The sequence below is a fragment of the Phaseolus vulgaris genome, chromosome 8, assembly GCF_000499845.2.
Source record: "Phaseolus vulgaris cultivar G19833 chromosome 8, P. vulgaris v2.0, whole genome shotgun sequence".
Classification (NCBI taxonomy): Eukaryota; Viridiplantae; Streptophyta; class Magnoliopsida; order Fabales; family Fabaceae; genus Phaseolus; species Phaseolus vulgaris.
The window spans coordinates 33,622,701-33,649,078 of record NC_023752.2 but is presented as its reverse complement, the minus strand read 5'-3'; the positions used below and the strand labels follow the sequence as shown (position 1 = coordinate 33,649,078).

At 46.2% G+C, this 26,378-nt stretch overlaps 3 protein-coding genes across 3 annotated transcripts; all 3 read left to right on the top strand.

The window, feature by feature from the left end:
- The first annotated feature begins 204 nt into the window (after positions 1–204).
- On the top strand, positions 205–1,959 carry LOC137825869 (glycosyltransferase family 92 protein RCOM_0530710). Its single transcript, XM_068631664.1, has one exon. The coding sequence runs from the start codon at positions 213–215 to the stop codon at positions 1,881–1,883; it is 1,671 nt and encodes a 556-aa protein (XP_068487765.1). The 5' UTR covers positions 205–212; the 3' UTR covers positions 1,884–1,959.
- A 13,574-nt stretch (positions 1,960–15,533) lies between these two features.
- Positions 15,534–16,292, top strand: LOC137824981 (vegetative cell wall protein gp1-like). Its single transcript, XM_068630655.1, has one exon. It carries the CDS (start codon positions 15,534–15,536, stop codon positions 16,290–16,292), a length of 759 nt encoding a protein of 252 aa, XP_068486756.1.
- Positions 16,293–16,413: 121 nt separating this feature from the next.
- LOC137824980 (uncharacterized) lies at positions 16,414–17,016 on the top strand. The gene has a single exon (XM_068630654.1). It carries the CDS (start codon positions 16,414–16,416, stop codon positions 17,014–17,016), a length of 603 nt encoding a protein of 200 aa, XP_068486755.1.
- The last annotated feature ends 9,362 nt before the right edge of the window (positions 17,017–26,378 follow it).

Genomic DNA, 26,378 nt, shown 5'->3' with positions numbered 1-26,378 from the left:
GCATGTAACGCAGGATTTGAAGACACCGACATACACGGCACAACGCAGAGGAAATATGGTCTCTCTTTTTCTTCCTCTCAATGCCCGCTATTTACTCTCCTTCTTCGTCTTCTCTTGTTCCTGGAGACAAAGAAAAACAGAAATCCTTCTTCGTTGGTAAAAAATGAATGACATGAAGGAACAACACAAAGAGCATTGGGGACTCTCCCGCCATGAAAGAACGTAGGAAGCGCAACGGCATCGTTTCATGGAGGGCGCTCTTCTGGTCTACCCTACTCCTGCTCGTCTCTTCCATCTTCTTCACCACCCTCTTCTTCTACCCCCTCAACGACTCACAATCACCGCTCCTGTTCAGATGGGAAACTCCACCCACCACCTCTCACGCCACAATCACCATCCGCGAAACCGTCATGCTTCCCGACCAGGTTCTCATTTTCCTAAACTACCCTCCCTCTTTCCGCTTCCACAGCAAACACGACCTTCTCTGCCTCTACTTCTCCGCCGACTCAACTTCCAGGCTCACTCAGCCGCCCATTCAGCTCCACATTGCACGCCTCCACGAGCAGATCGTGCGGTGCGCGCTCCCTCCGCGTGGCAACACGGTCTCGATTTTCATAAAATCAGACGGCGTCCTTCCCACCAAAGATTCATCCACTCACCACTGGACCCCACTCGTGTACGAAGCCCTCTTCGACCGCGACAACACCACCCTCGTCTTCGTCAAGGGCCTCAATCTTCGACCCGAGAGACTCATAGAACCCTCCAGATTCCAGTGTATCTACGGCTGGGATTTCACCAAACCCAAATTCTTTCTTAAAACTGAGGTCATATCAGGTGCACAGGAGATCATAAGGTGCAGAACACCAAAAAGCATCTTAATAGGCCAGGCCCACTCCATCAAAGTGACGATTCAGACGAGAGACACAGTAATATTTCCTTCCATAGCTCGTCCTGGGCTTTGTGCACGACACAATACGCCGAAGAAAAAGGCTTATGAGATTTGTATATGCACCATGCTCCGCAACCAAGCTCGGTTCTTGAAAGAGTGGGTAATGTACCATGCGAAAATCGGAGTCCAACGTTGGTATGTCTACGACAACAACAGCGATGATGATATAGAAAACGTGATTTATTTCCTACAAAGAGTTGGTTACAACATATCGCAACACCTGTGGCCTTGGGTGAAGACACAAGAAGCTGGGTTTGCGCATTGTGCCCTGCGGGCACGGTCCTCGTGCAAGTGGGTTGCGTTTATTGACGTGGATGAGTTCTTCCATATAAGGATGAAAGGGGGCTTGTCCGATGTGATTTGGCAGCATGCAAAGCCCGGAGAGAACGTTGGTGAGATTAGGACACTGTGTTATAGTTTTGGGCCTTCGGGGCGGCGAGAAGTACCAAAAGAAGGCGTAGCGATGGGGTACACATGTCGATTAAGTGGAAGTGAGAGGCACAAGAGCATAGTGAGACCCGAGGCACTGAACCAGAGTTTGATCAATGTAGTGCACCACTTCCATCTAAGTGCGCCATTTGTGGCTGTGGATGCGGACAAAAGTAAGATTGTGATTAACCATTACAAGTACCAAGTGTGGAAAGTGTTTAAGCAGAAGTTCTATAGGAGGGTGGCAACTTATGTTGCAGATTGGAAGGAAAAGCAAAATGCTGGGTCTAGGGATAGAGCACCCGGTTTAGGGACCAAAGCGGTTGAACCTGCTGACTGGGCCAACCGGTTTTGTGAGGTTAAGGATTTCGGTTTGAGGAATTGGGTCTTCAGGCATTTCTTAGATCACCGCACCCATCTTCTGCCTTGGCAACCTGAGTTTCACCATCATATCAGAAAGAGGCGAAGACCAAAGGACAAAATCATCATACAGCCATTTCTTTAGGACTATAAATTTCTTTCTCCATTTTCCTTTTCTTTGTTTTTCATAACTTTATATTAACTTCCTCTTCCACCGATTAATACCCTAAACCCTTCCTAGATAACACATAATTACTTTACTAATTTCTTCTTTTATTTCCACATAGATATAGCAAAATTATAGCCTCTTAACCATTTTAAATATTGCTTTTCCTGTTTTACTTCAAATAACCATTACTATTTTTAAATAAATACTGAAACAAAAACAAATTATCATCTTCCAAAGTTGTTGTTGCAAGTGACCAATGATAATGAGTTTGCCTACTTCTTTCCATTTCTAAAGCTGCACCTCTTTCCTCTCGAGTACTATATATTAATAGGAAAATGTTGGTTGAACAACCGCTTATCTCATTGCTCCAGTGTACAACTGCACATGTGGTAAAAAAATAAATATTAAATTGTTGTTGTGGGGTCCACAATTTTTTTTTTGAAAAGGTTTAATCTTTGGTTCAAATTTCCATTAGGGTTACGATACTCTCCCTCTTTCAATTTCTTCTTCTTTTGGTGGCTGAACTCTCCCTCTTTCAATTTCTTCTTCTTTTTGTCCCGTGGTTCACCAGTGCACCGTTCCCTCTTTGAATTTCTTCTTCGCAAAGGTCTCGTGGTTCTCCAGTGCATCGTTCCCTCTTGCAGTTTGTTGTTGTATTGGTTTCCTGTGTCGTGGTTCCGTGGTCTTGTTCTTCGTTGCCGTCGTCGACCGGTGTTTGCTCGGTGGACACCCTCCATCTCTTTTCATGGTGGTTAGGTGATAAAGATAATATATTTTTGATTCAATTTATTATGAAGTGAAACATTGTTGTGTGATTTTGATGTTGTTGTAGAGCCTCTTTTGATTCAATTTTAGTTTGAGTTTCGTGTTGAAGGAAGTTTGAAGCTTTTCTTCCTTGAATGTTGAACTGTTGGTATTGTTGTTATTACTAGACACATTGATATAAAATTGATAAATTTTTTCACAGTGATGAAGTTAGAGCATATAAATTGTATGTTCTAATCGTTAAACAAACGAGTTTGGTAATTGTTGGTTTAGGGTTTAGTAGGAATATGTGGTTGGGGTGGGCATGATGTGGGCAAAAAGTGCGTTAGATAAGATTTTTAGAGTCCATCAGCTTATTGAGTGTGATTGTATAAGTTGGGAGACCATGAACATTTGACATGTGCTCCATTTCCTGCATCTATTGCATGTTGAGCTTTGAGGTTGTTGTTAGTAGAGGATAATTGTTTGAAACACTTTGCAGGCAAGACTAATGGCCAATGTAAGAATATAATTCCACAAGCCCAAATTAAAACAGTTTCATACAACTAGATTAATTGAAAATAGAACACGATAGGGTAACCTCATCATAAAAACTACACGCAAATTACTTATTACCCCAACTCTGTGTTGTGCACATATATGTATTAGGTCTTTCATGCTGTTGACAACCTCCGAAATTTGTCACGCATTGTAGCATGTAATATATTGGTTGAGAAAATACAAAGCATAACAAATCAAAGGTTTTCTTTATAGTACTCAACATTTGGCATACACTTTCAGGTATAATTTAATACCATACCTGCAAACATCTCACATATGTTTCAGAAAACCCCAAGTCATTAAGTGATTGCAACTCCAAAATCTGTGGAAGCTGGCATCATGTTGTCAATACTCTGATGCAAAATAAACATTACATTAAGCTTTGAAGCTTGAGTCCAATGCCATTGTAATTGTTTGTTACCTAGATGTGACATAGACAGTTCTAAGCAGTAAATACTTTTTAACCAATCATTGTTATAAAATGCTGAAAAACAGAGTGTGGTTGACAAAAGGGAATGAGAATATGAATTTGTAATCTATATTTAAGAAATTACCATGAGATGCTCTTAATTTTGTATAGCATGTTTGTAAAAATATGAATGTGTGACTTTGCATCTCTGTATGTATAAAACATGTTATTTCTGTGAAGCAGGGCAGCAGAGTGCAACCAAACATGCCCATGGGGTAAAATGTCATACTACAATAAGATCTTTTTGTTTCCAATTTTACGGTTAATGATTTCCAACAATACTTTTTTTCCTGTGATTTTGGCCCTAGTTATATACAGTTGGATAACCGTTCAATAAACCCAATAAATATGAAGAAACATAGTTTGCACCATATCCTTTTTGTTGAGCTGTTGTTATCCATGTATGTAGAGTTGTTTTTATCCATCTATATACCGAAATCACAGTATGCAGCATGAGTGTAGGGCAGTATCCAGTGATCACAAATTCACTCAATGGGTTTGTTGTATGTGGTGACCCTAGTAGGAATATGTGGTGACCACATTAGACTTCCTGCACAGTCCCTTTGCAAACTTATTCTGGAAATGTGAAGTGCGTGTTGGTGTTGGTTTGGTTGGGCGTGATGTTGACAGAAAATGCGTTAGATCAGATTTTAGAGTCCATGAGTGTAAGGTAGTGTCCAGAGATCACAAATTCACTCAACTTAGGGCATTGTTGTATGTGGTGATCTTAGTAGGAATATGTGGTGACCACATTATAGTTCCTGCATAGTCCCTGTGCAAACTTATTATGTAAATGTGCAGAGCGTGTTAGTGTTGGTTGGGTTGGGCATGATGTGGGCAGAAAGTGTGTTATATCAGGTTTTGAGAGTCCATGAGTGTAGGGTAGCATCCAGTGATCAAAAATTCACTCAACTTAGAGGATTGCAGTATGTGGTGACCCAAGTAGGAAGATGTGGTGACCCGCATTAGACTTCTTGTACACACCCAGTGCAAACTTGTTCTGGAAATATGAAGTGCGTGTTGGTTGGGGTGGGCATTACGTGGGAAGAAAGTGTGTTAGATCAGGTCTTTAGAGGGCATGAGTGCAAGGCAGTGTCAAGTGAGCAATTATTCACTCAACTTAGAGGATTGCAGTATGTGATGACCCAAGTAGGAACATCTGGTGACCCACATTAGACTTCCTGTACAGACCCAGTGCAAACTTATTCTGGAAATGTGAAGTCCATGTTGGTTGGGGTGGGCATGATGCGGGCAGAAAGTGAGTTAGATCAGGTTTTGAGAGTCCATGAGTGAAGAGCAGTGTCCACTGATGACAAATTCACTCAACTTAGAGGATTGCAGTATGTGGTGACCCAAGTAGTAACATGTGGTGACCCACATTAGACTTCCTGTACACACCAATGCAAATTTATTCTGGAAATGTGAAGTGTGTGTTGGTTGGGGTGGATAGTCCCCCCATCAAGGTAGTCAAACAAAAACTTCCTATACAGCCAAACGGGTTAGTATTGAAATGAAAACTTTTTGTTATTTTTATGCATATTCATATGTAAATATTTTTATGTGCTTTTCTTTATGTAGTTATAATTGTTAAGTATTGGTTTTGAAATATATTGAGCTGTGGAATGGTATGGCTGACTATGACGGGAAGACGATGCCTGAATACAATAACGTACGTATTTGTTCCCTTCACTAGTAGAGTACAAGTTATAAGTTTTATTCTGCACTGAAAATTGATTTTCAAAATTAATTTCAGGACGAGCTTCAAGCATTCCGTCAAGAAATGGTTTGTAATTGGGTCCTTGATGCACATAATGCAGAAAGAGAAAATGTGTTGAGGGAGTTCAACTTTCGTGGAACATTAGAATGATGGTGGTTGAGAGTGCGTTGCATGTGAAGCTGTTTGTTCTGCAATTGTGTAGTTATTCATTACATGTTTTAGTGTATCCTAGGAGCATTCATAACTGTAGAAACATAATGGATTACATACACTTCCATTGAGTTGAACAATGTGCGAACTTTATAATGCTGAGAATTGAAGACGGATATTGTTGTACCATATGATGCAACAAACCTTCTAATTACACTTAAAATTAGTTTCCATCATTTGTAATTATGATGAGAGGTTTTTCTAGAAATGATTTTATTTGTATTCAAACCCAAAGGATCCATTAGCATGTGCCACATACTGTGGAATGTTAATTTAACGGTCGTTCGTGGTTAAGTATGACTTCGTTCTTAGTTCGTTGGACTTAGTCAAAAAAAAGTTTTAAGTATTTACATTTGTGCATTTTGCTACACTAAAATAAGTTTAAAGTTAACAATATTAAGTTAAAGTTCAAAATTTGGCAACTTTTTTACCAAGTATTTGGGTAAAACATAAACAACTACGATCAAAGCGTGGAAGACAAAATTTCATGATACTATGCCTAAGCAACATTCCATCCAAAAATTTTCGTGCAAGCTCAAATGGACTCCCCTTCAGCACTGGCCTATTTTCGCTCAATCCAAAAAATTTCGTGTAAGCTAAAATGGACCCCTTCAGCACTGGACTATTTTCGCTCAATTCAAAAAAATTCGTGCAAGCAAAAATGGACCCCTTTAGCACTGTCCTATTTTCGTTCAATCCAAATTATTTTCGTGCAAGCTAAAATGGACCCTTTTAGCACTGTCCTATTTTCGATCAATTCAAATTATTTTCGTGCAAGCTAAAATGGACCCCTTCAACACTGCCCCGTTTTCACTCAATCCAAAAATTTTCGTGCAAGCTAAAATGGACCCCTTCAGCACTGCCCTATTTTCGATCAATCGAAACTATTTTCGTGCAAGCTAAAATTGACCCCTTCAGCACTGCCCCGTTTTCGCTCAATCCAAAAATTTTCGTGCAAGCTAAAATGGACCCCTTTAGCACTGCCCTATTTTAGATCAATCTAAATTATTTTTTTGCAAGCTAAAATGGACCCATTCAGCACTGCCCCTTTTTCGCTCAATCCAAAATTTTCGTGCAAGCTCAAATGGACCCCTTCAACACTGCCCCGTTTTCGCTCAATCCAAAAATTTTCGTGCAAGCTAAAATGGACCCCTTCAGCACTGCCCTATTTTCGATCAATCGAAACTATTTTCGTGCAAGCTAAAATTGACCCCTTCAGCACTGCCCCGTTTTCGCTCAATCCAAAAATTTTCGTGCAAGCTAAAATGGACCCCTTTAGCACTGCCCTATTTTAGATCAATCTAAATTATTTTTGTGCAAGCTAAAATGGACCCATTCAGCACTGCCCCTTTTTCGCTCAATCCAAAATTTTCGTGCAAGCTCAAATGGACCCCTTCAGCACTGACCTATTTTCGCTCAATCCAAAAAATTTCGTGTAAGCTAAAATCAACCCCTTCAGCACTGCCCCGTTTTCGCTCAATCCAAAAATTTTCGTGCAAGCTAAAATTGACTCCTTCAGCACTGGACTATTTTTGCTCAAACCAAAAATTTTCGTGCAAGCTAAAATGGACCCCTTTAGCACTGCCCTATTTTAGATCAATCTAAATTATTTTTGTGCAAGCTAAAATGGACCCCTTCAGCACTGCCCCTTTTTCGCTCAATCCAAAAATTTTCGTGCAAGCTAAAATGGACCCCTTCAGCACTGACCTATTTTCGCTCAATCCAAAAAAATTCGTGTAAGCTAAAATGGACCCCTTCAGCATTGGACTATTTTCGCTCAATCCAAAAAATTTCGTGCAAGCTAAAATGGACCCCTTCAGCACTGCCCCGTTTTCACTCAATCCAAAAAATTTCGTGCAAGCTAAAATGGACCCTTTCAGCATTGTCCTATTTTTGATCAATCCAAATTATTTTCGTGCAAGCTAAAATGGACCCCTTCAGCACTGCCTCGTTTTCGCTCAATCCAAAATTTTTTGTGCAAGCTAAAATGGACCCCTTCAGCACTGGCCTATTTTCAGTCAATCTAAATTATTTTCGTGCAAGCTAAAATGAACCCCTTCAGCACTGCCCCGTTTTCGCTCAATCCAATTTTTGTAGTAGAACCTAAAGTGGACCCCTTGAGCAGTTTACCATTTTGGACCAATCCAATTTTTTAGTAGAAGCTAAAATGCAACCATTGAGGGAAAATGCATGACTGCTAATACTACTCACATAATTGATCGATTTAGAATAAATTATCCGCATTTTCGGGATAACCATGTACACTGTAATCTTACAAAATATTTTGAATATGGTAAAAAAACTTTCATTCAAACATATACAACTAGTCATTGCATGTGGGTGGCTGAACATGTACAACAATTGTTCAATATTACATAACAAAATTGTACATGTGTCATTCATAAACTCCATCCTGAATACATTGTTCACATTCGTCAAGATTACATCCTTATGTACTCTTTCGATCCTTTCAGTTTATGCAACAAAAAAATTACTATTATACACATCTTTATTACAGGATCCAACAGGAACAGTTAGAGCAAGTGTACATGCAAAGGAGTTAAAAGATCCGGAATTTGGATCACAAATTGCAGTAGGATCAGTCTTTGTGCTAAAGAATGTATTTATCTTCCATAAAACTTTTTTTTCAAATAAGTCCATTTCATATTTCATGAAATCATTAATATTGTTATAGGTAGTCATATTTAGTTCGAATCAAAGAACATTCTACCTTAATATATAACCATAAACAACATTGTTAAGGTATGTGGCTTTCATTATAACTATAGTACAGACAACTGTGCCTTTCGTTACAATATTCATGCCTATAGGTTTTAAAATTTAACATATGTACACCATCTGATTCATGCCTATAGGTTTTCAAATTTGACATATGTCCACCATCTGATGAGGAAGTTCGTTGTTCTCATCCAGTAATACGCGATCCACCGACTCTAGGTACAGTTTCAAAAATTGTCTATACTTAAAAAACAATGTCCTATATCCAATATTATAATTCACATTTCAATATTCAAAATATATTCAGATGCAAAACAATTGGAGTTATTGAATAAGAGGGAGGAAGATAGAATCTGACGTTCAAGGATGGTTTAAACTTCCACATCTTACAAACATGGCTACATGCACAATGAAGACTATTATTGTGTAATTAAGGATACAAAATTGTATTTATAATTTATAAGCACATGTTTGAACAATGCTTATTACATGTGTTAAGTGAATTTTTTGGTTACTTGTCCTTCTTAGCTTCTATGAACTTAGTTTATGTGTGTTGACACTGCCATACATTCAAATTTAAAAAATATGTTCACTTCAACCACATAAATGGAAGACAATTAAAATTAAATAAAGCTTCAAAAAGTCCAACCAAATTAGAGTTACTAAAATTACAACGTTGTTGCTAAATACATGTCTTAAATTCTCTAACCACATTACACCCAATGAAATAAACATATATCATTCTTAACAACTACTTCGTAATAAACATACTTAAGTACTAAACACGTCATGTACGATCCCTTTCAATTATGACTAACAAAATCATTTTTTCCCCTTCCATACCTAGTCCATGGTGATTTCATCACAGCCGACTTCACATGTTTCCTTGCTCTATGCTTCACTCGGGTGAATATGTTACTTTTTTCTTCTCCCCCATCTTGGTCTTCGAGTATGTCTTGCTCTTGGGGTACGTCTTACTCTTCGGGTACGTCTTCCTGTTCGGGTACATGTTGCTCTTTGGGTACACCTTGCTCATCAGATAGGCCTTGCTCTTCGTGTACACCTTGCTCTTCAGGTATGCCTTGCTCATTGGGATCGTCTTTATCATTAACGTAAGACGTCTGCACATGTTCGTCAACATTGAATACGTTATTTAAAACCAAACAACAATGAAAGAACATCAATCTTTAAAAATGAAACAATTCACACTTCATCGCCCACTACAACCAACACTTAGTCACTTCCCATTTCCAGAACAAGTTTCACTGGGTTTGTGCAGGAAGCAAGAAGTGGGTCACCACATATTCCCTGAAGGGTCACCACATACTGTCAGTCTCTAACTTTACTAAATTTTGGGGTTAATTCACAGGGTCCTACTCTCACAGCCTCTAAATAACTCATTTAATCCACTTTCTCCCCACCTCGTGTTCCTCCCTAACCAACATGAACACAATTGACATTTCAAGAAAAAGTTCCCCTGCTAGGTTTGTGCAGGAACTGTGATGTGGGTCACCACATACTCCTACTGGGGTCACCACATACTGCAACCCTCTAAGTTTACTAGATTTCTGCTCACTTGTCACTGCCTTACACTCATGCCCTCTAAAGTCTTGATCTAACACACTTTATCCCCACATCATGCCCATCCCAAACCCTAAACATGAACACTCACTTCATATTTCCATAACAAGTTTCATTGGGTTTGTGCAGGAAGTAAGAAGTGGGTCACCACATATTCCCTGAAGGGTCACCATGTACTGTTAGTCTCTAACTTTACTAAATTTTGGGGTTAATTCACAGGTTCCTACTCTCATAGCCTCTAAATAACTCATTTAATCCACTTTCTCCCCATTGAAATTTCAAGAAAAAGTTCCCCAGTTAAGTTTGTGCAAGAAGTCTCATGTGGGTCACCACATACTCCTATTAGGGACACAACATACTGCAACCCTCTAAATTCAGTGAACATTGTGGTTACTTGACACTATCCTACTTTGATGGCCTATATAAAAAAACCGATTTAACCCACTTTCTCCCCACCTAGTGCCCTCCCCAACCAACATCAACACTAACACTAACACTAACACTAACACTAACACTCTCTTTTTAACTTTCTTATCCATGTCAACATTACAAAATTTTCTTAAAAATTTTGGTACCTCATCAACCTAACATTCCAAACAAACACTCTGCATTATTTTTACAGTAAGACACATATTTCCAACAACAAAATATTTTCCACAAAAAATCAAGTCATACTCCAGAAAAATGGGTCCCGATTTTTGGACAACTCTAAATGAGTTGCTCCACCAATCCCTTTTCTTTGTGTATCCTAACATGCTACTATGAAAACAATACTACAATAATAGTGAAATACAAACCCACAAAGACCCACAAAGTAAACCCAACATCAAATACGAATGTACATTTATCTTAACAGTCTATACGAAAAAAATCTGTTTTGGCTCATACAAGGGTCACCACAGGACAAATAACAGGAATGACCCAACAACAAAAATCACACAACAACAAGGTTTCACTTAATAAACAAATGAAAAAAATAAATGTATTACCTTTCAAAACAGGATGTGCAAGAGGAGAACGCCACCCAACCACCGTGAAAACAGGATGTCCAAGATGACACCGCCGCCCAACCACCGTGGAAGGAGGATATCGAAGACGACACCACCGCCAAGCCACCCTGAAAATAGATGCACCTACGACGACCACGAACGCCGCTGCACATAAAGGTTGCGGAGAACTTGGAACAAATAGCTTGCGGAGAAGACGATGTGGTGGAGAAGACGATTTTGTGGAGAAGACGATGTGGTGGAGAAGACGATGTGGTGGAGAAGAAGAAACCTAATTTCAACCCCTTTCTTAAAACCTAATTTCAACCCCTTTCTTAAAACCTAATTTCACATTCTACCGCACCCTAAACACTAAATTTCAGATTTTGCTTGGACCCCACAATTCAAATAAAATAATATTTGTTTTGCCACGTTGGCAGTTGTATGGTGGAGCAACTCATTTAGAGTTGTCCAAAAATCGGGACCCATATTTATACTGGCATTCATACAAACTTTTATATCGTCCTTATTAATTAAAATAATTTTCTTACACACTCATAAAAGAAAATCTAATATTATATAACAAATTCACGTAATTAATATTTCATGACAACTACAATATTTATCTGTACCGTCTCGTCCCCGAGCGTTGACCAAAGTCAAAGTCAACGTGTGTTAGGACCCCTCAAGGGGGTCCAAGAGAGGAAAGTCAACAGGTTGACCACTGAAGGCGTCGCCAAGGTGAGGCGTTGCCAGGTGTAGGCGTCGCCTAGATGAGGCGTCGCCAAGATGAGGCGTCGCCAAGATTGGGCGTTGCCAAGACAAGGCGTCGACAATGTCACCCCCGATACCCATGGGTAGGAAAGACCGTGGAGGGGGCGACACTGCGAGAGGCCTCAGTACCTCAGAACAGTAATAAAGAGAAGAGAAAGGTGGCTTCAAGGCCACAGTTCTAGTACCAGTAAGGGGTAATCTGACTCGTGAAGTACCCACGCCACCGCTGGGAGACCCTGGGACAGATACGACCCATGAGAGGGCCACGCCTAGGGGAGAACCACGTGCATGGTACGAGAGGAAGGTAGATACACTCCTAGGGTGAGTGACTAGAGGTTGGGGCGCATGAGTTGGCACCCAGAAAGTCACCCCTTGCGCAGTTGCACTCAAAGAAGGAGGACTTAGACGATGGATTATCCCTAAGTTGGGTTACGATGTTGTAAGGCCCTCCACGAAGAGTAGTGATCAAGTCAGAAGAACACATAGCAGAAAACATTGAAACATCAAGGTATATCAGTTTCCCCGAAAGTTTGCTAAGGTACGCGTTAATTTAGTTTACGTTTCGAACGCTTTAAAGCACGTTAAATGCTTTAAAGGTTTTAAATGCATTGAACGTTTTTATACGCTTTAAATGCGCTTTAAGACGCTTTAAATGCGGGATGTGTTTAAAAGGGGTTTTAGACGTTTGAGACAGGGATCCGAGTTTTGGACCTAATTCTCACAGTTTACACACACACAAAACCTAGTTGCTTTGCTCGCGCACCCACTGTACGCACAAGCAATTAGGGAAGAAAGCATTCAGTATTCAGTTATTTGACCACCTTTAGAGCATCCATTCACGGTGTTCCGATACGGAGGTGTGTCCCTTTGATGTTTCTCGCTAGCTGACTTGATCGTCGGAGTGCAAACGGCTGCGAGGGCGCCCCTTTGTCCACTTCTTTTCAGGTATTCACGGACAGAGCAGAACGAAGGTGTCCTAGCTCGCAAGGACAAGTCACGCACAGAGACGATCCTGGTCAACCGACCGAAACATTTGGCGCCCACCGTGGGGCCGATTTAAAACATGAGTCCCATCACAAGTACAGTTCACCAATTCCAGTTCTCAAGTTGCACGACAATTGGGAAGGTTTCCATAAACCGAAAAATGAGACCCGCACGTGCTAGGAGTGAAGAGATGACCATGCAACAACTCATGGGTATGATGCAGGGATTGCAAGAAGCAATGGCAGCGTCAAAAGTGGAGCAAGAGGGCATGCAAGCAGAGCTCGCGGCATCTCAGACGAGAAATGAAGAGCTCCACCGTGCAAATGAAAAGTTGCGTCGCGGATGGTGCGACATAGACGAGCCTGAGCTTGTCACTCCACAGAGAGAATTCTCGACACCGTTCTCATAGACGATTCTGGAGACGGTGATCCCCAACACATTCACGGGGCCCAAGGTGATTTTCACAGGGATGGAGGACCCTGAGGCGCATCTTGATCCTGCCTGTTGACCAAGACGCAAGAGCCTTGCCTCGTCGAATCTGGATCGACTTTGCGCCGTGTTAGCTTCCGTCCTTCGCTTTGATTCACCTCAAGAACCTGCAAAAGACAGAACGGCGCCGCTGCGGCCGATCACGCTCCGACGCCCAAGTCAGCGACTGAACCACCAAAAAATACTAAGAGAAAACTAAGAACTTTCAGGAACCGTGCAAAATTCTCTCTCAGCGTACTCAAGTTCTCGCAAGCGTAAAAGAAGTATTCTAAAACGCGCGTACCTCAGAAGTTCGTTAGAATCTCTTATATACCTGTGCACTTTCTCTCTCCTGACAGTTACACATCTGGACACGTGGCTCGCATCCAGCTGTACACGTGTCACCATCTGGAGCATCCTTGACTTGGGCGTCACCTCTTACTCTTCAGGCCTTTGGCTAAGTTACTTATGCAAGAAGCAACTCAGCGCATAACTGTCTTGGAGCGTGATCTCTTCTGCGTGGCGAGTACGGGTGTCTTCATACACACCTTCCCTGTGGTCTCGCCGGCCGCCATCATGATCTACTTCACTTACTTCATCGTGCATGCTCGGGTAAGCTGTTCCTCGACCTCAACCTCTGGCTACCTAGGGAATGACTATCTGACGACTTCATCCTCTGCTTCGAAAGCCTGGACCAAGCTTCCCTGATCCTTCGGCGATGTCCTTCTTTCGGCGATCTCTAATCACTTGGTCGCCTGGGTTCGCATCCGGCGACTTCATCTCAAACCCGGTGACCGCCGGTTTAGGTATGCTAGAGATCGGAGCACGCCAACTTAATAACTGGCGACTACACGAGCCCCCCGACTTCCTTCCCTTCTGCCAGCCAGGTGCCCCGTTTAACACGCCTATATAATAGCTTGCTGCCACGTCATCACTTCCGACCACCTGGGCGGTACACAAGCCCCCGAGTCTTAAGCGAAGACTTGTCCAGCGAAAAGACTAAGAGGTCACGTCACTGCCGATCTGCGTGGTGCTGGCACAGAATTCCAAACGCTCGTACCCTCTGCTTCTCTGACGCTCCACCAAACACCTTTTTCCAATCGCTCGACACGTGGCTTCATCAACGGTCGTCTTTAGCTGTCGTTTGCGCTTCCAAAAACGTTTGAAAAACCCTTAAACCCTTTCATTTTTACTGTTTCATCATCTCTCTGCCTTCTCAAAACGCTCTGAGTTTTCTCTGCAAAACCCACAGCGCTTCTCAGCTCCCTCAATCTCCAACTCCCTTCAACGCTCATCTGATCATCGAAAGGTACCTCTTTTACTTCTTCTGTTGATACTTGCTGCATTTTAACCGATTCGCATCATCCTTTATCTGTCTGGTGCATACGCTGTGGGTTGTTTCTTCTTCTCCTCCCTTTTCGTAACTTAGGGCTTCGTCTTCCATTACTTTCATCACAACGAACTCTCGTTCGTTCGTTTTTCATCCTTCGTCCACAATCGAGTCGATCTCTACAACCTTCGTTCATCTTTCTTTTTTCTTTTTCCTTTGCAGTTCCCGCGATGGCTCGTACAAAAACCACCGCGAATCCTCCTCCTTCATCACGAAACCCTCCATCCCAAGCGCATAACCTACCGCGAGCATCTGGTGCTCCCTCTTCCCAGGCTTAGAGGCCTGCAACCTCTCGTCCCAACCTTGCTCAGGCAACTCCACCAGTCGTTGGAGGAGCCCCCATTCCCACTCCAGACTACAAGAAACTCTACCCATGGGCCACCCCAACTTTGCTGAAGGAGACTTCTTCAGTCAACTCTGCGTTGGCGGTGCTACGGTTGAAGAAAGGGTACGAACCCAACCTTTCGTTCCACAAGGAGCATGACGATAGACTAACAGTGCTGCCTTGCCCTCCCGACGTGCCAATCTGCGCAGATGACAAGGGGAACAACGACGAGTTGTTCTGCTTCGTTTATACCACCCTTTTCAAGAAGGTGAAACTCAGGCTTCCTTTCACTCGTTTCGAATGGGAATTATTAACTGAGCTCAACATCGCTGCTGCCCAGCTCCATCCCAACAGCTGGGCATTCGTGCGGGCATTCCAAATCATGTGTGCGCATTTGGGACTACTGGCCTCGGTAGACGTCTTCCTTTTCTTGTTCGAGGCTAAGAATCCTGGAGACCGCCCCTGGGTGAGCTTAAACGAAATTGCTGGGAGATCGATCCTCTCTATCTTCCAGCAATCTTACAAAGATTGGAAGGGAAAGTTCGTCCAAGTGCGCCAAAATGATCAAGACTTGGTTTTTATTTCCTGCACCATTTGTTTGTATCGTTCGCACCCGTACTCGTATATTTTACTTTTGCCTTCGCGCTTACTTGTATATTTTTGCACTGTGCAGATCTCATGTTGGGCAAAGGCAAATTGGCTGAACTGAGGGCGCTCGCCCGAACCCACAAATTGGCGTCGGGTTCTCAAACCGTGCCAAACTCGGTGGTGGAGATCGCTGCTGCCCAGGGCAGATCGCCCCCTCAAGGCCCAGCTCCTCTAGAGGCACTGCCCGCCCCTCAACGAAAGAAGCTCGTCTTAAAGAAACCAAAGAGGAAAACTCCTCAAGTGGTTCAAGAAGACGAGGATGAGGATGATGAGGCGACTGAGGACGACCTCATTACCAAAAGGAGAAGGGTGGCACCTTCTTCACCACCTGCTCTCCCAAGACCAATGCCGCCCTCTCACCCAGCTCCAACACCGCCCTCTCCCCCAGCTCCAACACCGCCGGTCCAAGCAATGCCCTTGGCAGCTGCGCTTCCTGCGGTTGAAGGCAACGAGCCCAACTTCATGGAGAACCCTCCTAGCGCCTCCACGCCATTCGTATCTGCTGGAGAGGGTCCTCCTTCAACTGCCTCAATCGCTGAAGCTGCACCAGGTGGGGATGAAGGCGCTCACAACTCACCCATACTCATAACCGAGTCCCCCTCTTCACCACCATGCCAGGAAACCCAACTTCATCAACCAATTCAAGAGGGTGGTGGTGAGAGTCAGCACCAGGCTCCTTCAGCACCTCCACCAACAGCGGCTGCAAGCCTTCCCGTCGCGGTCAAAGGAATCTGGGGGCCCTTCACGGCTAAACTCAAAGTGATGGCAGAGACCTCCCCTCTATCATAACAAAAGCTGTGGAGAGCTCCAACAAAAAACTTCAAGACGATATCTCCACACTCCAAGAGGAGAATCGCCTGATAAGGATCGAGGCGGAAAAGCTGTCTTGTAATTGTCTTGTAACCTGATGATGGCGGAGATTGACCACTCAAGGGTGGAGGACGCCATGAGTGCCGAGCTGAGGGTTGCACGCAAGGAGACCTCCGATCTACGCCAGAAACTGCACCTCCTAGCTCAAGAGAAGATCGAGCTGGAGAGTAAGCTGGTTCCCTACCGGCTCAAGGTGGCTGACTTGGAGGCATCAATAAAAGCGGATGCAGCCAAGGTAGAGAACCTTGAAAAGAGGTCGGTTGATCGGGAAGTTCTCCTTGGAAAGGTCAAAAAGGAGAGGGATGACGCCGTGGCTAAGCTCGCCGAAGCTAGAGAGGAGAACAAGAGAACTGTTGCAGAGCTGGCCCAAGCGCGGGAGGAAAGCAAAAAGGTTGCTGAAGACCTCGTTCAAGCTCGTGGGAAAACTGAAGAACTGAAGAAACGAGCTGACGAGCTGGAACAGCAAACCGAGGGGCTCAAACAACAAAATGAAGAGCTCGAACTAAGCTCTGCCCAAGTCCTCGCCGCTGGGTTCGACGCCGCCCTGGAGCAAGTCGCCTGCCAGTACCCCGAGCTCGACCTCTCCATGGTGTCGATTTGTAACGAAGTGGTGGATGGGAAGATCGTTCCTTCTGAAGATTAGCCACTTCCCTCCATCACTTATTTGCCTATCTTCTTTTGCACGATCTTTGCTTGTAATTTTCTTTTCTCTGTATTCGAACTGGCACAGCTTTATTATAAATTTTTCCGCTTCCACATGTGGTCTTTCTGTTTGCTTTGCTTCTCCTTGTAGAGACCGCTTAAACAAATTAACTTAGCGATTCTATCGTTTACTTACTGCTTCAAACTCGATCAAACTATCAACTGATCTGCTCCATCAGAATGGGCCCTTACTCTTGCCATTGCTTGAATCTCCTCTGACCGCCATCGGGTCCCGGCGATGTAAGCCTCCTTTTGCCTTCATAACTTGGCCATTGTTCCCTCATCTGGGGGTAGAGGCGCCTTTCGGATCCTTCTCTACCTCCCTGAGTTTCAGAACAATAAGCCGGATAGCTAGGCGTTCTCTTCGAACCTACCTTAGCCATCCTTTAAACTTCTTCCACCCTCTACACCGTACCTGAACTCGTTCGAGACGAGAAGGATTTTATCTTGCCTGAACTCGCTCGACGGCGAGAAGATCTTTATCTTGCCTGAACTCGCTCGACGGCGAGAAGGTCTTTACCTTGCCTGAACTCGCTCGACGACGAGAAGGTCTTTATCTTGCCTGAACTCGCTCGACGGCGAGAAGGACTTGATCTGATGCCTCTACTTTGCCCAGGGATTACATCTCCTCTTCCCTGGATGCACTGAGGACTTTTAACTTGTTCTCGCTTGCACTCGCACAAAGTTGAGGAGGTCTTTATCTGGTGCCTCAACTTGCCCAGGGTGTACATCTCCTCCCCCTTGGATGCACTGAGGACTTTATCTCTTTCTCGCCTCAAGACGCGCGAGGGCGTATAGGTCTTTTAAACGTTGCTGGTGCCTCCGATCGCCGAAAGACGATGAGGACTTTTAACTTTAACTGATGCCGCCAATCGCCGAAAAGCGATGGGGACTTAAAAACCTTTTAGAAAGCATGCAGCATATCTTCAAACTTGCCTTGAATCACATAGGAGTGACAAGGTCTTTTTCTAAAACTTTCGTAACAACAAGCATGCAATCTAAAGCACTTCAAACTTTGAAAACTCTTCTTTATTGGGTGGCCTCATTAAAAACCCTCCTTAGGGAAAAAAGAGTGCCCCCTTCAAACTGTTTTAACAGAAAGCTTGCAAAAACTCTTCGCGTTTGTTTTTACTTACAAAGCTTCAACTGTAATATAACTTGAGGTGCGTGGCGTTCCAAGTGCGAGGAATCGCCCCTCCTTCCAAAGTTTCTAAGCGGTAAGCACCGTTCCCGAGCGCCTCGGTGATTCTGAACGTTCCCGTCCACTTAGGCGACAACTTGTTCTCCATCTCGTACTGGTGGGCCTTCCTCATCACCAGGTCGCCTTCTTTAAACTGCCTTGGCATCACCTTCGAGTTATACCTTCGTTCAATCCTTCTTTTCACTGGCTCGGCTTTTACTCTCGCCTCCTCCCTGACCTCATCCAGCAAATCCAGATTCAACCTTCTTTCCTCATTCGAGTCTTCCGCTACAAAGTTCTGGAATCTCGGCGAGCTCTCCTGGATTTCCACTGGAATCATTGCGTCGCATCCATAGACCAGGCTAAACGGGGTCTCTTGGGTTCCTGACTGCTCGGTGGTGTGGTACGCCCAAACTATACGGGGTACCTCCTCAGCCCACGATCCCTTGGCTTTCTCCAGCTTTCTCTTCAAGCCTCTTAGCAATACCCGATTGGCGGACTCTACTTGGCCATTTGTCTGAGGGTGCTCGACGGATGCAAATACCTGTTGAATTCCCACCACTTCGCACAGCTTCTTCAACAGGTGACTTGCAAACTGAGTTCCGTTGTCTGACACCAGGCGCTTAGGCACACCAAACCGGCACACGATGTTCTTCCACACAAAGCTCTCGATCTTGTGTGCGGTGATCTGGGCTATTGGTTCTGCTTCGATCCACTTGGTGAAATATTCAATTGCCACCACCAAGTACTTCATCTGCCTGATCGCCAATGGGAAAGGTCCCAGAATGTCGATCCTCCACGTATGAAACGGCCAGGGGCTGTAAATCGACTTCAACTCTTCGGGAGGCGCTCTGTGCCAATCGGCGTGCTGCTGACATTGCTTGCAACACTGTGCATACTTCTTGCAGTCCTCCCTCATTGTTGGCCAGTAGTAACCTGCACGGAGGGTTCTCGCGGCCAGAGCTCGACCCCCGACGTGACTTCCGCATATCCCTTCATGGAGCTCGGCCATGATTCTTGTACATTTCTCTCCGTGCACACATTCCAGGAGTGGGTGTGTGAACCCAAACCTATACAACTTGCCATCAATCATTGTGAACTTGCTGGAGTTTTTCTTTATCTTCCTAGCCTCCGTCGGATCCAGCGGGAGAAGGCCATCTGCCAGGCATCGCTGGTATTGTGTTATCCACGTGTCTGGCTCATGCGTAGCGCAGACCTGCGTCATGTTTACCCTCTCCCCCCGACATGCTCTTATTCTCGGCGATCTCAAGGTTTCCTGAGTCAAAGACCTGTGACTCCTCGCCGCTTTCTCCATCGATTTGCTTATTTGAAGAACCAGGTGGTCTGCCACAAATGCCCTAGGCGTCTTCAGAGTTTCTTGGATCACCGTCCTCTGCCTACCCCCCTTGCCCGAACTGGCGAGCTTAGCTAGCAAGTCAGCTCGGGCATTCTGCTCTCTGGGCACATGCACCACTTCAAAGGAGACTTAGGAACTCTTCAACTCCTGCACATATTCCAGGTAAGCCGCCATTTGTGGATCCTTGGCCTGGAACTCGCCTGTTACTTGTCCCATGACCAATAGCGAGTCACTCTTAGCCATCAGCACCCTAGCTCCCATCTCCTTGGCCAGCAAGATTCCGGAGATCAACGCCTCATATTCTGCTTGATTGTTGCTGGCTTTGAAGGCAAACCTCAGGGACTGTTCAATCAGCACACCGTTGGGCCCTTCCAGGATGACTCCAGCACCGCTACCCTGTTGGTTCGACGATCCGTCCACCGAGAGCACCCAACAGAAATCATCCCCCTCAACTCGCGCTGCTTCTGACGAGAGCTCGACCACAAAATCCGCGAAAATCTGCCCCTTGATCGGACCTCGGGGCTCATACTTGATATCGAACTCCGACAGCTCCACCGCCCACTTCACCATCCTCCCAGCTACATCAGGCTTCTTCAGAACCTTCTGGATGGGCAAGTCGGTCATCACCAGTATTGTAAAACTGTGAAAATAGTGGCGCAACCTCCTCGCCGAAAATACCACAGCCAGCGCGGCTTTCTCCAAGGCCTGATACCTCACCTCCGGGCCCTGCAGCACCTTGCTGACGAAGTAAATAGGCTTCTGAGCCTGGTCCTGGTCTTGGGCGAGCACCGCACTCACCGCCCTCTCAATTACAGCAAAATACAACTTGAGAGGGGTTCCCACCAACGGTTTGCACAAAACCGGCGGGCTCGCCAAGTACTCTTTAAGCTTGACGAAGGCCTCTTCACACTCCTTCGTCCAGGAAAACTTGTTGTTCCGCCTTAAACACTGAAAGTACGGATGGCCTTTCTCTCCGCTAGCCGATACGAAACGGGACAGGGCGGCCATCCGACCTGTAAGTTGCTGCACCTCCTTCACGGTAGCCGGGCTCCTCATCGCCAAGATGGCAGCACACTTATCAGGATTGGCCTCTATTCCTCTTTCAGTCAAGAGGAATCCCAAGAACTTCCCCGCCTCCACGCCAAAAATGCACTTCTCGGGGTTCAGCTTTAACCTGAACTTGGCGATTGTGGTGAACAACTGCTCCAAGTCCGCAACGTGCTTGCTCTTCTCCGGTGAGGTCACGACCATATCATCCACGTACGCTTGCACATTCCTCCCCAGCATTGGTGCAAGTACCCTATCCATCAACCTTTGGTACGTGGCCCCGCGTTCTTCAGCCCAAAGGGCATCACCTTGTAGCAGTAGCACGATCTCTCGGTCATGAAGGCGGTCTTCTCTTCATCCATGGGATGCATCTTTATCTGGTTGTACCCCGAGAAGGCGTCCAGGAAACTCGGCAACTTGCACCCTGCAGCACTGTCGACCAGGGCGTCTATGCTTGGCAGAGGATACGAATCCTTTGGGCAAGCCTTGTTCAGGTCAGTGAAATCGACGCACATGCGCCACTTCCCATTGCTTTTCTTCACCAGCACGACATTGGCCAACCACTCAGGGTACTGCACTTCCCTGATATGGCCTGCGGCGAGGAGCTTCTGTGTTTCATCCCTGATTGCCTGCCTCCTCTCTTCGTTGAACTTCCTTCTCCTCTGTCGCACTGGTCTGACCTGGTTGTCCATTGCTAGATGGTGGCACAAGAAACCTGGCATGTCCGAAGCAGACCATGCAAAAGCATCTAGATGCCGCTCTATCACCTCGGCGATCTGGTCTTGGAGCTCAGCCTCCAAGGATCTTCCCAGCTTGAAGACCTTTCCCCCGATCTCCCTTTCGAGCCATTCCTCTACGGGTTTGGGTCTAGCTTCCCAGGCGATCACCGCCCTGGCGATTCCCAGCTCCCTCGCTTCCTCTGGGCGGTTCCTCGCCTCTTCTTCCCGATCGGCGTTCTCTCCCTCAGCCTCAACATCCAGCATGGGGACATCGCCTCCGGCAGCCACCTCCATCGCCGCATTAACAACTCGCCACGCTGTTGGCCTGGGCTTCACGCCGGGAGGCGGCGTCGTTGTGATGTAACTTACTGACCTCTTATTCTTGAGGCTATTTTCATAGCATTTCTTCGCTTCCTTCTAGTCAGATTTAATGGTGATTACCACCCCTTCCATCGATGACAACTTCACCTTCATGTGCCTGGTTGAAGGCACAACACCTATTCTGTTGAGTGTTGGTCTTCCCAACAGAATGTTATATGCTGAGGGAGCATTCACGACGAGGTACTTGATTTTCTCCGTCCTCGAGCCCGCCTCATCCGTGAATGTAGTTCTTAACTCTATGTACCCCCTGACCTCCACCTGATCGCCGGCGAACCCATACAAGCACCCTCCATAGGGCCTCAGCTGGTCAAGGGGCAACTGCAGCTGTGTGAAAGTCGGTCAGAACATCACATCTGCGGAGCTTCCTTGGTCCACCAGAACCCTATGGACCTTCCTTCCCGCCGTAACAAGCGAGATGACTATTGGATCGTTGTCATGAGGGACAACGTCCCTGAGATCTTCCCTTGTGAACGTGATGTCCACATCTGGCGAGTGGTCCTCGAACATGTCCACCGTCATCACAGACCTCGCATACTTCTTCCTCTGTGACACGGTGCATCCACCACCCGAGAAACCTCCTATGATGGTGTGGATCTGTCCATGAGTGGGCATCTCATGCTGCTGAGCCTCGCCACCCGCCGGCTGGGAGCTCGACGGGCTCCCCGTCCTTCTGTCCAGCAGGTAATCATTCAGGAAACCGCTCTTGACCAGGTCGTCGAGCTGGTATCCCAATGCAAAACATGAGTCCACGGTGTGACCAAAACCCTGGTGGAATTCGCACCAGGCGTCCGGCTTTGGTCCCAACACCTTGTCGCCCACTTTCTCGGGTGCCTTGAGCCTGGCTGCTATATTGGGGATGGCGATCAAGTCCGCCAACCCCATGACAAACTTATGCTTTGGCGGGCGATTGTACTCCCTGGGGCGCCCTCTTGGATCATAAGAATGGTGGGTCCTTTGATCCCTCTTGGCCGCCGCTGTCTCCAGCACCCTCTGTGGCTGGAACCTGGTCTGGGCACGTGGCCTGGCAGGGGCCACGCTCCCTCTCTTCTCGGCGACCTCACTCTCATCGGCGATGTGGGCCACCGCAAGTCGCCTAACCTCAGCAAACGTGGCGGGGTGAGCCCTAATTAGTGCCTCGCAGAAAGGTCCCGACAGCACGCCCTTTTTGAAGGCGTATACCAGCATCTCTTCGTCCTTGGCTGGCGAGCGGACCATCTGCGCTCCAAAGCGATTCAAGTAGTCCCTGAGGGACTCTCCCTGGTATTGCCTTATGTCGAACAGATCATAAGACACCCTAGGCGGCGCCCTGTTCACTATGTATTGCTCGAGGAAAAGCTTCGAAAACTGCTGGAAATTGGTTATGTGACCTGTAGGCAGGCTCACACACCATTCCAGCGCTGTTCCCTGGAGCGTGCTCACAAACATCTTGCAATACACAACATCCGAGCCTCCTGACAGCATCATCTGCGTGTGGAACGTGGTGAGATGCGCCTCGGGATTCTCCACGCCGGTGAAAGTAGCCTTCACGGGTACCACACTCGCAGGGATAGGCGTGTCTGTGATCGCCTGAGCAAATGGCATGGGGAAAACGCGAGGCGGCGACGACGGTGCGACCTCTTCAGCGAATGGGCGCCCTCTCTGCTCCTGAAGAGCTTGGCGCAATTCCTCAGTCACTTTGCTGAGCTCTTCATTCCTGGCCTGAGAGGCGACTAGGTCCTCATGCATCTTTGCCTGCTCTATGCGCGAGGCTTCCACATTTGCCTGCAGCGCACGCATGATCTCCACCATCTGCGCCATAGTCATGGCACCTTCAGCAGCAACTGGCACAACTGGACTTGAACGGTTGCTTCTCATCTTTCTCATGAAAACTTAAGAGATCACAACGAGCGACGAACAAAACCTCCTTCAGCAACGATCGATCCAGCAATCAATCGGTCAGAACTTCGTAAACTCCACAGAACTTCAAGAACACAAACTCAATCAGCAAAAACCTTCGCGGAAACTCGCAACTTCACCACAAACCACCGCTTCTCCACCAAAACCTCTGATTCACCGGTCGAAAATCCGAACGAACGGCGAAGCTTCGATCTCACCGATTAAAACTCGCGTAAACGGCGAAAGACTTCACTTCACCGAACAAAACTTCGAACGAATGGTGGAAAACACGAATCTACCGAACAAAACCTGAATGAACGGCGGAAAATTGTTGCACCAGCACACAACCACACAGAAACTGCAGAAACTCCAAGAACTCACACTGTGGATGGGGACAGGTTTTACACGGTCCCACGGTGGGCGCCTGATGATCCTGCCTGTTGACCAAGACGCAAGAGCCTTGCCTCGTTGAATCTGGATCGACTTTGCGCCGTGTTAGCTTCCGTCCTTCGCTTTGATTCACCTCAAGAACCTGCAAAAGACAGAATGGCGCAGCTGCGGCCGATCACGCTCCGACGCCCAAGTCAGCGACTGAACCACCAAAAAATACTAAGAGAAAACTAAGAACTTTCAGGAACCGTGCAAAATTCTCTCTCAGCGTACTCAAGTTCTCGCAAGCGTAAAAGAAGTATTCTAAAACGCGCGTACCTCAGAAGTTCGTTAGAATCTCTTATATACCTGTGCATTTTCTCTCTCCTGACAGTTACACATCTGGACACGTGGCTCGCATTTAGCTGTACACGTGTCACCATCTGGAGCATCCTTGACTTGGGCGTCACCTCTTACTCTTCAGGCCTTTGGCTAAGTTACTTATGCAGGAAGCAACTCAGCGCATAACTGTCTTGGAGCGTGATCTCTTCTGCGTGGCGAGTACGGGTGTCTTCATACACACCTTCCTTGTGGTCTCGCCGGCCGCCATCATGATTTACTTCACTTACTTCATCGTGCATGCTCGGGTAAGCTGTTCCTCGACCTCAACCTCTGGCTAGCTAGGGAATGACTATCTGACGACTTCATCCTCTGCTTCGAAAGCCTGGAACAAGCTTCCCTGATCCTTCCTCGACCTCAACCTCTACCGCCCGTCTCGTACGACCTTTTTGACGTGAAGCAATATCAAGGTGAGACCTTGAAGGAGTACATTAACCGTTTTGGGGCACAGGTGGTGAAGGTTGGCACCATAGAGGAGCCAATGATCGTGTATGCGTTCAGAAAGGGGGTGTGCCCTGGGCCTTTCTCCGAGTCAATCATCCGCAATCGCCCCAAGACTTTTTGCTGAAATAAGGCGTCGTGCGGTAGAACACATTGCCTCTGAGGGTGAGGTATACGAGAAGCGCACAACTGTCGCGCCCACACGCCCGAGAGCACATACGCGTGCGCAACCCGTTAGGGTCAACGAGGCCACGACGGGGAGAAGAGATAAGGAAAGGAAGCGCCCCTACGAGGGAAGGAGGCCCCAGCCCAGGGGTCGAGTGGAAGGGAACAGGCCAGCAAGGGAAGGGAATAGACTGTTGAGGCACAATTTTGTGGTGGAGCTAAAGGACCTCATCGTTGTGCCTAACATAGCTGACAGGCTGAAGCCACCAACGAAGTCTAATAAGGTGCTAGGACCTCACAAAGAGTCGTGGTTCAAGTTCCATGAGGCGTTTGGGCACCATATCAACAACTGCTTGGCGCTGGGCTATCAGTTGGATGAGCTCGTGAAGAACGGGTTCCTAAAAGATTACCTTGCTGGGTCTGTTGAGACCACAACCCCAACAGTGCCTGAGGAGAATCAAGCACACGAGATGCCGATCCATGGAGAAGTGCACACCATTTCTGGTTGGCTTTTCTGGAGGAGGGCCTACTGCCTCCCAGCGTAAGAGATATGTGAGGTTAGTGAGTTTGGACGCTGAGGAATTTTCGGATGACCCATGGGAGTCAGACCTCGTTTTCACAAGGGTTGACCTACGGGATGTCGTCCCACATGACAATGACCCCGTGGTCATTTCGGTCGTCACAACTGGAAGTAAAGTACATAAAGTTCTCATCGACCAGGGCAGCTCCGCTGATGTCATGTTCTGGTCGACCTTCAACAAGCTACAGTTGTCCCTGACTTATTGAGACCCTACACTGGATGCCTGTAAGGATTCGTAGACAACCCAGTTGAGGTGCGTGGCTATCTAGAACTGAGGACAACGTTTACCGATGGAGCGGCGTCACGTACCGAGAGCATTCGGTACTTAGTTGTAAACGCCAATTCAGCCTACAACATCTTGTTGGCCAGGCCAGCACTGAATAGGCCAAGGGCAGTGTCCTCCACTCGCCATATGAAGATGAAGTTGCCAGATCTGAGCGGCAAGGTGATTGTGATCAAGTCCGATAAGGAAGAAGCCCGAAGATGCTATGAGAATAGTTTAAAGACGAAGAGGGGGGTGTTTAGGGTATGGGAGCGCCCCTCTAGGACAAAGGGCAATGCCTAGGGAAGCGAGTGTAGTTTAGAACTCTCTTTAGTTACAAGTCAGTATGAAATACACAGTTGTAAAGGGGACGCTCTTTTTCCCTCTAAGGGGTTTTTTAGTGAGGTCACCCAAGTAAAAAAGATAGTTCAAGTAAAGCTTTGTTCAGTTTTTCCCTTCCACACGATGTAAGAGCAAAGATTAAGAAACGAAAGACAAAGACTCAAGGCGTCGCCTGAGGTAGGCATC